Genomic DNA, 12,555 nt, shown 5'->3' on the forward strand with positions numbered 1-12,555 from the left:
ATGAAATTTTCATATCGTCCCCATCCCTTCTCACGTGACTTTCATTCCTCCAAAAGCAGACAGACAGACAGACAGACACACACACACACACAGAATACACACACCGCTTCCCCTCCATTCTATCCCCTCTTATTTCTGGGCCCTCCGATCTTTAATAAGAGATTACATTTATGGTGGGGAGAAGGGCAGGGAAATGGTGAAATATGTGCACGTCTGAACCTGGGAGAAGCACAGGCACTAAGTCATTAATAATGGGACAGGCTCCAGGCCCAAGCCCTTAGCTTTCCGTCTCCACTCATTTCCTCTCCACACATCAAAGCTCTGCATGGGAGCGAGAGTGTGTGTGAGAGACAGTGTGCGTGTGTGTGTGTGTGTGTGTGTGTGTGTGTGTGTGTGTGTGTGTGTGTGTGTGTGTGTGTGTGTGTGTCTCTCTCTGTACATTTATGCACACAAGTCTGCCCGTGAGCGCCTCTTCGTGTCTGTCTGTGAGCTTGTGTGTGTGTGTGTGTGTGTGTGTGTGTGTGTGTGTGTGTGTGTGTGTGTGTGTGTGTGTGTGTGTGTGTGTGTGTGTGTGTGTGTGTGTGTGTGTGTGTGTGTGTGTGTGTGTGTGTGTGTGTGTGCACAGCAGTCCCCGTGATTAACAGCCTGTGGAGGAGCTGCCTCTTATTTAATCAGAAGGGGAGCTGCTTCCACCACGGTCCGTAATTCCAGCCCTATTAACGCTCTGTCTTTAATTCCTCCCAGCACCCCCTCCTCTCTCCGAGCTGCCGATTCCACTTAAAATGCAAGAAGAAGTGTAAAAAAAAAGAGAAAGTGGAAAACGTCCTATAGCCACCCCCCCCCCCCGCCTCTCTATCTCTCGCACACCGAGGCGTCAACAAACTTCTCATGCAGTAACTTTAGAGACTTCAGGTCGACGACGAGGAAGGATTCGCTCAATAAACACACTTTGAAAATGCCAACGCTTTGTTGCTTTGTGGTGCAGGTGTTGGAGCCGGAGCGGATACACACTGACTGTATGTATGTACCTTTATTCTTATCAGTTTCTCTTGTTAGACGTTTCGAAACTTTTCCCATGCTCCGAGAAACTCCTAATCACAAAAACATTTGCTCCGTTCTATATACCTGCCCTGCCCTAGCTCCGCCCCTCCTTCTCCTCCTCTGTCCCGGCCTCCGGCCTTCCTGGCTGCATGGAGCCCTCCAGCCTGGGCCTTGGGGCTTAAAAGTCAAATTAAATCATTCTGGGCCCCGGCTAGGTACACATCTCATTATGACAATCATAAATGAAGCCCTTTGTTCTGCCAGACCCACCAATCCAGCGCCCCCCCCCCCCCCCCCATGATCCTATCCCTGGCAAGCCTGTGTCCACTATGTCAATACAAAGAACCGACTCATATTTCACTTTTTTTCTGGAGGAAAAACCCCTATAATACCTCACAACTGCATCTGTTTAAGCTAACAGGGGAGGCGGGGAGGTAGGAGGAACGATGGCGAGACAGAGAGAGAGAGAAATAAAATGAAGGTAGAGAATGCAGAGCCGAAAAAAAAACAACCAATTATTCTCAGGCTGGAAGGTTCAGAACAAGTGAGCGACGCAGAGAGAGAGAGAGAGAGAGAGAGAGAGAGAGAGAGAGAGAGAGAGAGAGAGAGAGAGAGAGAGAGAGAGAGAATGCAACTCACAACCGCTCAGAGTTTTAATTAAAATCCCTCCCCCCCACCCCCCAAAAAAAAAAGAGTAAAAAGAGAATAATGGGGAAGGCGAGGAGAATTTGCCCAGGAAGTCAAAGTCAACAACGGCCTATTGTTGAGCTGGGGGTTGGCTGGTGGGACACGGTGGACAGCAGTAGGGGGGGTGGGGGGGGGGGTAGGGGTAAAAGGTCTGTAAGGATAGAGGCCCCTGGAGCCAGCTCGTTTTGAACAGTGGAGAAATGAGACTCGGGAATCAATGCTTCTTCTTCTACTCTTGCCTCTCCCCAGCAGGAATATCGAAGAGGCTCCCGTTTTTTTTGTGCTGACTGGACAACTAGTCACCTAATCTATAAGCGCAGGTAATAATGAGTCAGAAAAAGGGCTGAAGCACCTCCACGATGCCGTCCTTTAGCATTACTAGTGGTGATGGTCTGCATCTGCGCCTTAATCTTGATTTCACATATCAGGTTCCCGTAATATGACACTTACTTACTGTTTATTTTAATTAACGATAATGTGTCACAGGACAAGCTCACAACGCGTTGTGAGCTTGTAGATCTGCTATTTTCAAATAGCCTAGATATAAAATAGGGCTAAAGTGGTTAATATAAGTTTTTAAATATAATAATTTATATCTGCAAAGTAACTAGTAACTAAAGTGTTCAAATAATTGTAGCACAGTACTTGAGTACACGTACTTAGTTACTTTCAACAACTGACCCCAGATACTGTCATCTAGTCACCAGCATGCTTCTGCACGTCTGTGTCTGAATCTGTGTTTGTTTTGTGCTGCATTTCAGGCAATTGGGTTTTCTGGGGAAAGAGATGAGTCACAGGAGAAGCGAGGTGCGTCTGTGTGGAGCACTACTCGGCCAACTCGCACGGCGAATTCCTCGCAAACAGCCAAAACGCAACGCGTATGCCTAGCCCGGCGATATGGGGTCCCGATAAGACTTTGGCCTTTGTCAGGTTATCATCCAGCTGGCCCGATAAAAGGTCGAGCATGAAGCGTGACGGCCTCGGAAACACAGTGCTCCACAGCGATAGCATCTCTGCGGCAAATCACTGCATGTAGGAACCCGTGAAAAGACATGGTCAGCGACATGACTAATCAAACAATGCCAAGAGTTCAACGAATCTCTTGTTCTATAAGGCAGACAGCAACATGTACACATGCATGCATATATACACACACACACACACACACATGCATGTGTGAGAGCGCAGCACCTCGCTCGCACACACACACGCCTTCTCCTCCTTCCCCAGGCTTGATCTTTCTCATATACTGTAGAAAACACTCTCTCTCTCTCACACACAAACAGACGCAGACGCGCACACACACACACACACACACACACACACACGTAGCCCCCCGACCTGTATCAACCATCTGGCCATCCTGAGGCTCATATGTCTCTAGGGTAAGGTGAGATCTGGGGGGGGGAATGTGTGTGCGTGTGCGTGTGCGTGTGCGTGTGTGTGAGAGAGAGAGAGAGAGTGATGCGGCGCTGCTCTCTCTTCGCTGAACCAAAATGTAATGTTTCTCTTCATAGACTCAACCCAAAGAAAGGTGAATTTCTTCCAGACCTGGAGCACTGACTCCATCATGTGCCGCTATGGCTTTATACCTTTATGAACTATTCTCTCTGCTGACTCATAACAGACCATTTTATTTTATTCAGGCAGAGCCCAATTTTGAAAGTGAGCCATGGTACAGTGCCATAAAAGGCTACTGTAGTGAAAAAAGATATATCCAACAAAAAAAACAGCGTAGGCTTTTTTTTGTGTGTGTGTGTGCGTGCGTGTGCGTGTGCGTGTGCGTGTGCGTGTGCGTGTGCGTGTGCGTGTGTGTGCCCCTTGGCTTTAACCATGGAATTCATGCTCCCCAGAGGATGGTCCGTATTGATTGAATGACTAAAGTGGCCTTTAAATGCTGTAGCGCCATCTTTAAGCCCTGCTCCCATTAAAAGAGGGTATTTTGGGGTAGGGAACGCCCCTCCCGACAATCGGGGGCCGTTCCCTATACACCAGCCTAGAACGCGAGCAAATATCGGGCAAGATTATCCTGTAGTGAGAGTGGTTCAAATCTTAAACGTCTCGATTTACAGACGATAATTTTCAAACGTGTTCGATAATAGTACAACTAAACAACTAAAATGAACAATACATTGTGAGAAGCAGCATGGCCTATATGGCCAAGAGCTAGTGGCGATTCTTAATCTTGTCTTTTAGATTATTTTAAGATTTTTGAGCATTTCTGTTTCCGTTTTATTTGGACAGGACAAATAAAACATGTCCTGAATACTGTACTATCCCTAGCCTGTCACACAATCCCTTACACGGCATGTTTACAACATAACCACAGTAAGCTGTTGAAAGGCAAGGAAGAGTAATCCAGGTAAGCAAATACCCCAAAGCGGAAGAGTCTATTCACCATGTGTGAATCAAAGCCTCCATGCCTCCTGTACCAGTGGTCCCCGCCAGCCACAATGACGTAAGTGCTCCTATGACGACATAGGTGTCCAAACGTGCATTACACCCACACACACACACACACACACACACACACACACACACACACACACACACACACACACACACACACACACACACACACACACACACACACACACACACACACACACACACACACACACACACACACACACACACACACACACACACACACACACACACACACACACACACATTGAGTGAGCGTATTTGGCTGTTATAATTTCATCCTTTGGTTTTCTATCCATTTGAAATGAGGAAAGCAGAGGAGAAGAGAGATCTCAAAGAGGGGGGGGGGTGGTACCGTTGTTTATGCAAGAACACAGTGATCATCTCACCGCTCCTCTCCCCCCCCCCGGAGGATGAGGCATTACAGTAATACAGGTGTTTAAAACCCCATTCCTCAGGGGGCTGATTAGGGCACATTACCAATGCTCTCTTATCTCGCATTCCCACCGCATGCTGTTGCTGTTATGGTATACACACAGACAGTGTGGCACAGTGTCTGACTGAAAACTGAGACGGAAAACAGTGGGCTGCTCGATCATCATCATCCACCACCGAGCTATTCTCAGATGGGCAGAGATCGGAGAGATACCTTCTCTGTCTCTCTGTCAGAGTCTCTGTCTGTCTGTCTGTCTCTCTCTCTGTGTCTTGTCTCTCTATCTCTCTCGCTCTCCCATATAGCTGGCATTTCATCCCACGCCTCCCCTCCATCCCCTCCCTTTCTCCTCCTCCCTGTTCCAGGCCGTTAAATGAGTGGGCTTATCTAAGCCTAATTGGTTTAAGGGCAAACAGAAATAAGCAATGACTCTGTAAGTGGGGGAGAATTACTGCTGCTGTTGGCAAGAACCGTCCACACACCATGGAGAGAGAGAGAGAGAGGGAGAGAGTGTGTGCGTGTGTGTGTGTGTGTGTGTGTGTGTGTGTGTGTGTGTGTGTGTGTGTGTGTGTGTGTGTGTGTGTGTGTGTGTGTGTGTGTGTGTGTGTGTGTGTGTGTGTGTGTGTGTGTGTGTGAGAGAGAGAGAAGAGTGTGAATGCATGGGGGGCAGATTGGAGAAAAGACAAGAAGGAGAAGGAATAGGAGGGGTAGGATGGGGGGAGAAAAGAGAGAGAAAGAGGTCTGGCCATCATGCATCCTTTTCTCCAATGGTATGCAAATTCTCTCTCTCTCTGAGGGCATGGGGCGGCCATAGCTGAGTGGTTAGTGAGCCCGCCTAGGGAGCCAGAGGCCCTGGTTGCCCCAGGTACGATTCCAGGCCACGCCAGCATATGCGTCGATGAAATGAAATTTGTCCCTGAGCAAGACTCTTAACCCCTAATTGCTCACAGGCCCTCATTGGAAACAAGACCGCAAGGACTTTCATGAACGTCCTGTTAAAAGGAATTATCCTTATCCTGAGTGCATTTCTGTTGGAGGACAGAAGGTAAACTACCGGTGTGTGTGCGTGAGTGTGTGAGTGAGTGATAGTGAGAGTGAGAGTGAGAGTGAGAGTGAGCGTGTGCGTGTGCATGTGCATGTGCATGTGCATGTGCATGTGCATGTGCATGTGCATGTGCATGTGTGTTGCTGGCCACCTCCAACAATAACAGATCCATAATGTTTTTACAACTTTTTATTAGATCAGAGTCCTCTCTCTCTGCTGTGACCATATTGATATTGTAACATACTATAAACCCCCCCACACACACAAACACACACACACACAAACACACACTATGCATGTATGTACTGTACATCCTCACACACTGTACACACGCTATACATTCCTGTGGCTGGAAAACGTATGCACCTGCAGTTTATACCCGTTTGCAGTCTCCCCCCAATGGACGTTGCGATGCAGCGTTGCCACCAGAAGGCTTAAAGAAAATTATCATACACGGCCAAAAGAAGAGAAATCACAGATATGTGATGTGCATCGTAAACAACAACCTTGTTTGACACGACTACACTCACATACTCAACCAGTGAGCGCAATACCAATAGCCACAAAAAGGGGAGAGAAACATGTGCGCGCCAGATGCGCCGCATGGAAGCAGGCAACTTCCTGGACCCTACTCAAACGAACGAGACTCACACTAAAACGCCGATCTATTGGATAAGGTCAAATAGTTTGAATGTTTGAATTAATCATTCAAACGTGTAGCCGCCTAATCGTTAGAATTGAGAGCTTATTTTGGGCATGGAAATAACAGTTTTATGAGTCAGTGGTTCTCAACCAGTGGTCCCGGGGACCACCAGTGGTCCTTGAGGGGGTTCCAGGTGGTCCCCAGCTAAATGATGGAGAGTTGCAAAATGGACCTTTATAGATCTTTAACTCTTGAGAGTATAAAATGAAACCAAATGGACCCTTATAGATCTTTAACTCTTGAGAGCGTAAAATGAAACCAAATGGACCCTTACGGGTCCATTTGGTTTCATTTTACGCTCTCAAGAGTTACATTATTGTTAAACATCTGCATTGTTTAGTTAAAGAATTGTTATTTTTATCAACGTTTGCCTGTTGTCTCTCCTATGGTACCAACATCAATACAGCATGGAATTGTGGACAAAATCTTATCCAACGACAACCAAATATTCTATGTCTTGTGGGTCTGAGAGTCTAAATCTCATCAAACGGTGGTTCCGTGGCTCAAATGCCGAATAAATAATGGACCTTGAAATTAAAAAGGTTGAAAACCTGGTTAACACATTTAACCACTTTCAACCTGACATCCCTATCGTGGGCATGAAAAAAAGTCAAAAGAAAAAAGTATCTAAGGTGAAAAAGAATAAAGAATTTCTCCATTTTTGGAAAAACAGCAGATCTATAAGCTCACAATGGGTCGCGTCGCGATACATTTTTAGCTATTTGCCATTTTGCTCTTTGTCATTATGACAAAGTACACAGCACTCAAGTTGTTAATATGCTGCATCAATAGTTTCTTTTCAAAGCGTTAAAAGTCTCTCAGTGCATAACTGGCCCTATACCTAGTAGTCTAGTGAGTGAGTTCTACGGTTCGCTGTCCGCCCCGTGTGTATCAGAGGCTGATGGACGTCATTGTCCTGTTTGCTGTGGTCAAAGAGCGAAGCGTGGCGCTCACTGCTCACCTCTGTCGGGTGGAAACCTCTCCATGTACACTCCAAAACTGTTACTTTTCAGGATTGAAATAAAAAAATATGTCAAAAGAGGCAGATCGGCAGAAGCTCAAAACTTCAGCTTCTGCTTTTTGACGCACGTCATGCATCAAGCATAATGATTGACTGGAAAGACGCCACCTGTGTTTTTAAATGACTTTGCATGTATGTAAATACAGAATGATCTAGGAACACATTTCCTTACCTCAATCTGCATGTGAAAAGGCAAAACTGGTAATGTAGTCAATTCGTGCACTTTTTTATAGGCAAAATCATATATTTGGGGACTTTTTGGGCATTATACAGAGGGTAAGATAATCATACAAATATTATACGGTAATTATCGTAAACCTTGCAACAACGCCGATGGGAAGATCTATATCTGTATCTGCATGCGTGGGCGGGTGAGAGCGAGACAGAGTTTCTAGGGAGATTCTGTCATTCTAAAACAACATTTAATTTATCTCCAATATGCGTCCATATGGTCATTCGTGACCCCCCCCCAGTCTCACACTCCACATGCACGCTTGCATGCGCGCACACGCGCACACGCACAGCAATCTCTGACACTTTGTTTGTGATTATGGGGCTGATGTGGTGATTAGGGGCCATATAATCAGATTAAGGCTGACACAAAGAGGCCGTGGCTGTGCACCGTCTCTCCCTGGCTCCCTCACACACACACACAAAGGACGGAGGGGAAAGAGCAACAGATTGGAGATCAGATCAGTGAAAGATTTCAACCTGCCTGTGGGACAACCTCCTTTCAATTAGTGACCCAAACAAGGAAATCACTTTCATCCTTGTTACCCGGGTAACCCTGGGGCCGTCTCCCCGTCCATCTGTTTCTATACAAGCCGACCGCTCTCTCTCTCTCTCACTCTCTCTCTCGTCCTATCTTGTAAAGGTGACGGCCGTACACTCACATCTCTCTCTCTCTCTCTCTCATTCTTAAATCAACTCACTGACTTTCAGAATTGACCTTCCTCAAGTTTCTTTTTTTTTCTCCTTTCTTTCTGTCTTTCTTCCTTTCACATTGAGTAAACAGTGGGGAACTCAAAAATATCCAGATACCGCTCCCGCAGTCCTCCCAGAGGTAGTAATTTGGGGCTGGACTGGGTTTCCATTACTGTGTTGAAATCTGATGAACACAAGGAGGAAAAGCCACTGCAGAATTACAGAGCAGCGAGCCAGAGTTGGGCCAGATTCCAGGATAGAGAGAGTTGTAATAATTTAAAACAGAAAGGCTACATCTGAGTAAATTCATGCTAGTGTATGCCACCCACTTTATTTGTTTCTAATTTGTTCAATTACGCTACAGAGAGTGATGGGAGAGCCACTCTGTGTGTGTGTGTGTGTGTGTGTGTGTGTGTGTGTGTGTGTGTGTGTGTGTGTGTGTGTGTGTGTGTGTGTGTGTGTGTGTGTGTGTGTGTGTGTGTGTGTGTGTGTATATGTGCGTGTGTGTGCAGCATGCAGCTGGAAAGAATGACCACAGAAAAGCTTACGAATTAAACAGCAGCCAACGTCTGAGGCTACAGCCCTGATATCTGTCCCTGGTGGCCCGTAATGGAAATAAAAAACACATTTAATCCGCCAGATATTAGCTATTGGTGCCACTGCTGCATGTGGATGATGATGTGTCGTGTGTGTTTGTGTGTACACACATGTGTATTTGATTGAAGGGGGATAGCCTACCGTAAAGGGCATACACATACAGTATAGGATAGACAGGTAAAAGGGAAATAGCTATGGCAAATGATAAAGGAATAGACATGACATGGGATCGGAGAAAAGGGAGAGGTTACGTCTATTGACTGCCGGTAAGCTTTAAGGTAAGGTAAGGTAAGGTAAGGTAAGGTAAGGATAGAATTAGAACAACAAAAAGTATCCCAGATTGAAAAGGCAGTATCACAATGTACCAGAGGGTCCCTGTTTGGCAGCACAAGGGTCGTTATCAGCGTTATGATCTTAGAATAATGATCTTATGATGAAATGATAGGCCTAATAATACATCTACCAGTACCCGCTAGTCTTCCCTAATCAAAACACAAGATGTTTTCGCTGTGGCCTAGAAATGGTCTTTGAGAAACATGCATGTTAAAAAGCACAGGCTCCTCAGAATAACCCTACACAATAAACAATGCTATCTTTAAGTTGCTGACACGCATTGAAAAACACTAGATAGCCATACTATCATCATTCTTGTGACATACGTGTGATGCCTATATCTCATAGAGCATTGGTTCTCAAAGTGGGGTCCACGGACCCCCAGGGGTCCTTGGAGGGGGCACCAATGGGCCCCCAGCCAAATGACAGATAGTTTGGAATCGGAACTAAATGGACCCTCATGTGGCTGTAACTCTGAGAGTGTACAAATGGATCCTAACGGGTCCATTTGGTTCCATTTGTACACTCTCAGAGTTAATGTCGTCAAATGGGGGTCCGTGGCTCAATGCGTATCAAACTGGGGGTCCTTGAAATGTAAATGTTTGAGAATCACTGTCATAGAGGGATACATAGAAAGAACATTGAGTAAAGCACAGACGCTACTCATCCTGTGTGCAACGCACCTATACAGTAATATTCAGCACCAAGGCTAGAGGGACCAGAGAGACAAGGCAGAGAGAGGAGCAGAATTAACAGTGAAGAAATGGGCCACTCTCTGGTGTGGGTCACTGTGTGGGTTAACTAACACAGTGATTCTCAAACTGGGGTCCGAGGACCCCCCAGGGGTCCCTTGGGGGGTTCCAGGGGGCAAAACGTAGCTGTTCAAAAATAGCAGATGACGCGCTGTGAGCTTCTTGTAGAGCAATTTTGTTATATATATATTTTTTTTAATCTTGAAAGTATTGGGACATTTTGCATTAATTAGATTTTTTATTTTACACAAATCTTCTCTTCTGGGGGGGTCCCTGGCACAAACAAATTTCAGATGGGGGTCCGCAAATATGTATTAATGAAAAAGATTGAGAACTACTGAACCAACAGCGTTACACCCCATCATGAACATCACCCAAAGTAACGACAAAAAGACAGTGTCAGTGCATCCAAACCCCATGTAGAAATAAAGGGGGATAAAAAAAACACAGATTCCACGTGCATCGCATCCCTGTAGACTCTGGATCCCCAGCAGACAGAGGAGGCAGTGCCACACAGCACCATGGTACACAGGAGCACAGAAAGAAACAGGGCTCTCCAGCACAAAATAAATCCCAAATCATGTATTTACCTTCCATCGCAGAAGCTGGGATGACCATCACCATCATCACGCATAAAAGCGCCAACAAATCCGCCGTCATGACAGAAAGAAGAGGGTTTAGTAAAGTCTCCACCACAGCCAGGTCTGTCCCCCCAAAAATGAAAAAGAGACGCACAACACGGGCTGCGCGTGAAAAAAGAAACAATCCCTTCGGTTTGTTGTCACTTAGAAGCGGCGTGTATGTATATATATTCCACAGTAAAAGGTGTATAGCCTGGTGTTGTTGTGTGAGTCACATTTCAAGCCCCGTAGTAAAACGGTTGTGTGACAATCAGCGTACTAGAGAGAGAGAGAGGAGTAGGAGAGTGGACTGGAGAGACGGGGGGCAGTGTTGCCAGTTTTTGCGAGAGAAACAAGCAACCGGGTCTAGTAAAGCAAGCCCAAAAGAAGCGTTGGTTATTTGAAAATAGCCGATCTACGAGCTTGTAGATCTGCTATTTTCACAACGACAACAAAAAAAATCTTGAAGAAACTTTGAAAAATTTGAAATATTTTTGAAACATTTTAACAACACAAATCTTGTATGAGGGTCTCTGCCCTGGCACAACATACTTTCAGATAGGGGGGGTCTGTGGACAAATACATATTAATTTGCCATGCAAATGTTTAAGAACAACTTAAACAACATTAGGAATAGGAAACAAGCCCCAAATAAGCAACTATACACTTTAGAAACAAGCACCAAAAAAAAAAAACGCATAGTAGTGAAGTGTGTAATGTGTATATGTGTCTGTCATTAAATGTTTCGATGAATTGAGTACAAAGGAACCCAATGGAAACAAGCCATAGTGCTTTCTTGGGTTTCAAATCCTCTTCACAGACTTTGTATTGAACTGTACTTCCCTGTGCTTCTCTTTGCAAACTGTTGCAAAAAAAGTATTCAATCAATAAACCAAAGCAACTACCAATATTTACAAACAACTTTACAGAAAAGAACATGCTTATAACAAGCCGACATGGCAACACTGGGGTATGAGAGTGGGGTGGGGGGGGGGGCACCCAAGACTATTGCCTGCTCACAGGCCCGTTAAAGCGCCGGGGCCAATCACGGGTTGAACACTGAAACTCTGCTAACCAATCGCCGGGGCTCCGCTCCACCCACCTCAGTATTGTGAAAACACCACCAAACTTTTCCCTGACCTATTTGATGCGGGCGTCCGTTTCATCGAAGGGAAATAGCCCCACTAGTTGGCTGAAGGTGGGTACTGCAGCCCCCACACGACCTGGGAGTCTAGAGTCTACTAACTACACCCACATAAGAGTAGATGATTTATGTTATATTAGGCTAAAGACTAAGTCATTTATTATTATTTTTTTCTTAACCATTTTCTTTTGGATGAATTGAGTACTAAGGACCCCAATGGAAACAATGCCATAGGCTTTCTTGGGTTTAAAATTCTCTTAGCAGACCTCGCATTGAACAGTACTTTCCTGTGCTTTTTTGAGTGGTGCCAGCCACTCCTACACTTGACCATATGTGTGGGTCCGTCCGTCCGTCCGTCCGTCCGTTTGAGCATGGCATCAACAGCTGCAGCTGATTGCAACACAAGGATGCAACCAGTTACACTAATTCAAAGGCACCACTCTCTTCACACTGGGTGTGATTTTTTTTTGCAAACTGCTAATAAAGTATTCAATCAATCCATCTACCATTTAAACCCCATATGGTTGAGCGGAGTCCCTCAGGGATCTATACTAGTATCTTTTCTCTTTTCTGTTATAGAGGAGAACGCGACGCGTTGTGAGCTTGTCGATCGGCTATTTTCCGCGAAAGCTTTCCCCACAATATCGTCGTTCAAGTGGTTAAATAAAAAACATAAAATCAATAAGATTCTGCCATCACTCAATTCACAGACAAATATAGGCTACTTGGGTCTGGCTGATTCCCTTCTTGCCAGCCACGTTGTGTATAGCATCAAAGTCTGTCTCCTCACTGCAGGGCTACTATCTCATCATCACAGCATAAATCAAT

The 12,555-nt window shown here is 45.5% G+C and overlaps 1 protein-coding gene across 1 annotated transcript in view; it reads right to left on the reverse strand.

The window, feature by feature from the left end:
* The window catches only part of LOC308092785 (ephrin type-B receptor 1-like), a 251,743-nt gene extending 240,908 nt beyond the window's left edge, over positions 1 to 10,835 (reverse strand). The window contains exon 1 of the mRNA XM_080438885.1: positions 10,554 to 10,835. Within this exon, the coding sequence (XP_080295011.1) occupies positions 10,554 to 10,623 (70 nt within the window). The 5' untranslated portion in view covers positions 10,624 to 10,835. The remainder of the gene's footprint in view (positions 1 to 10,553) is intronic.
* Between the last annotated feature and the right edge of the window lie 1,720 nt (positions 10,836 to 12,555).

The sequence above is a fragment of the Gymnoscopelus braueri genome, assembly GCF_963280865.1.
Source record: "Gymnoscopelus braueri genome assembly, chromosome: 10".
Lineage (NCBI taxonomy): Eukaryota > Metazoa > Chordata > Actinopteri > Myctophiformes > Myctophidae > Gymnoscopelus > Gymnoscopelus braueri.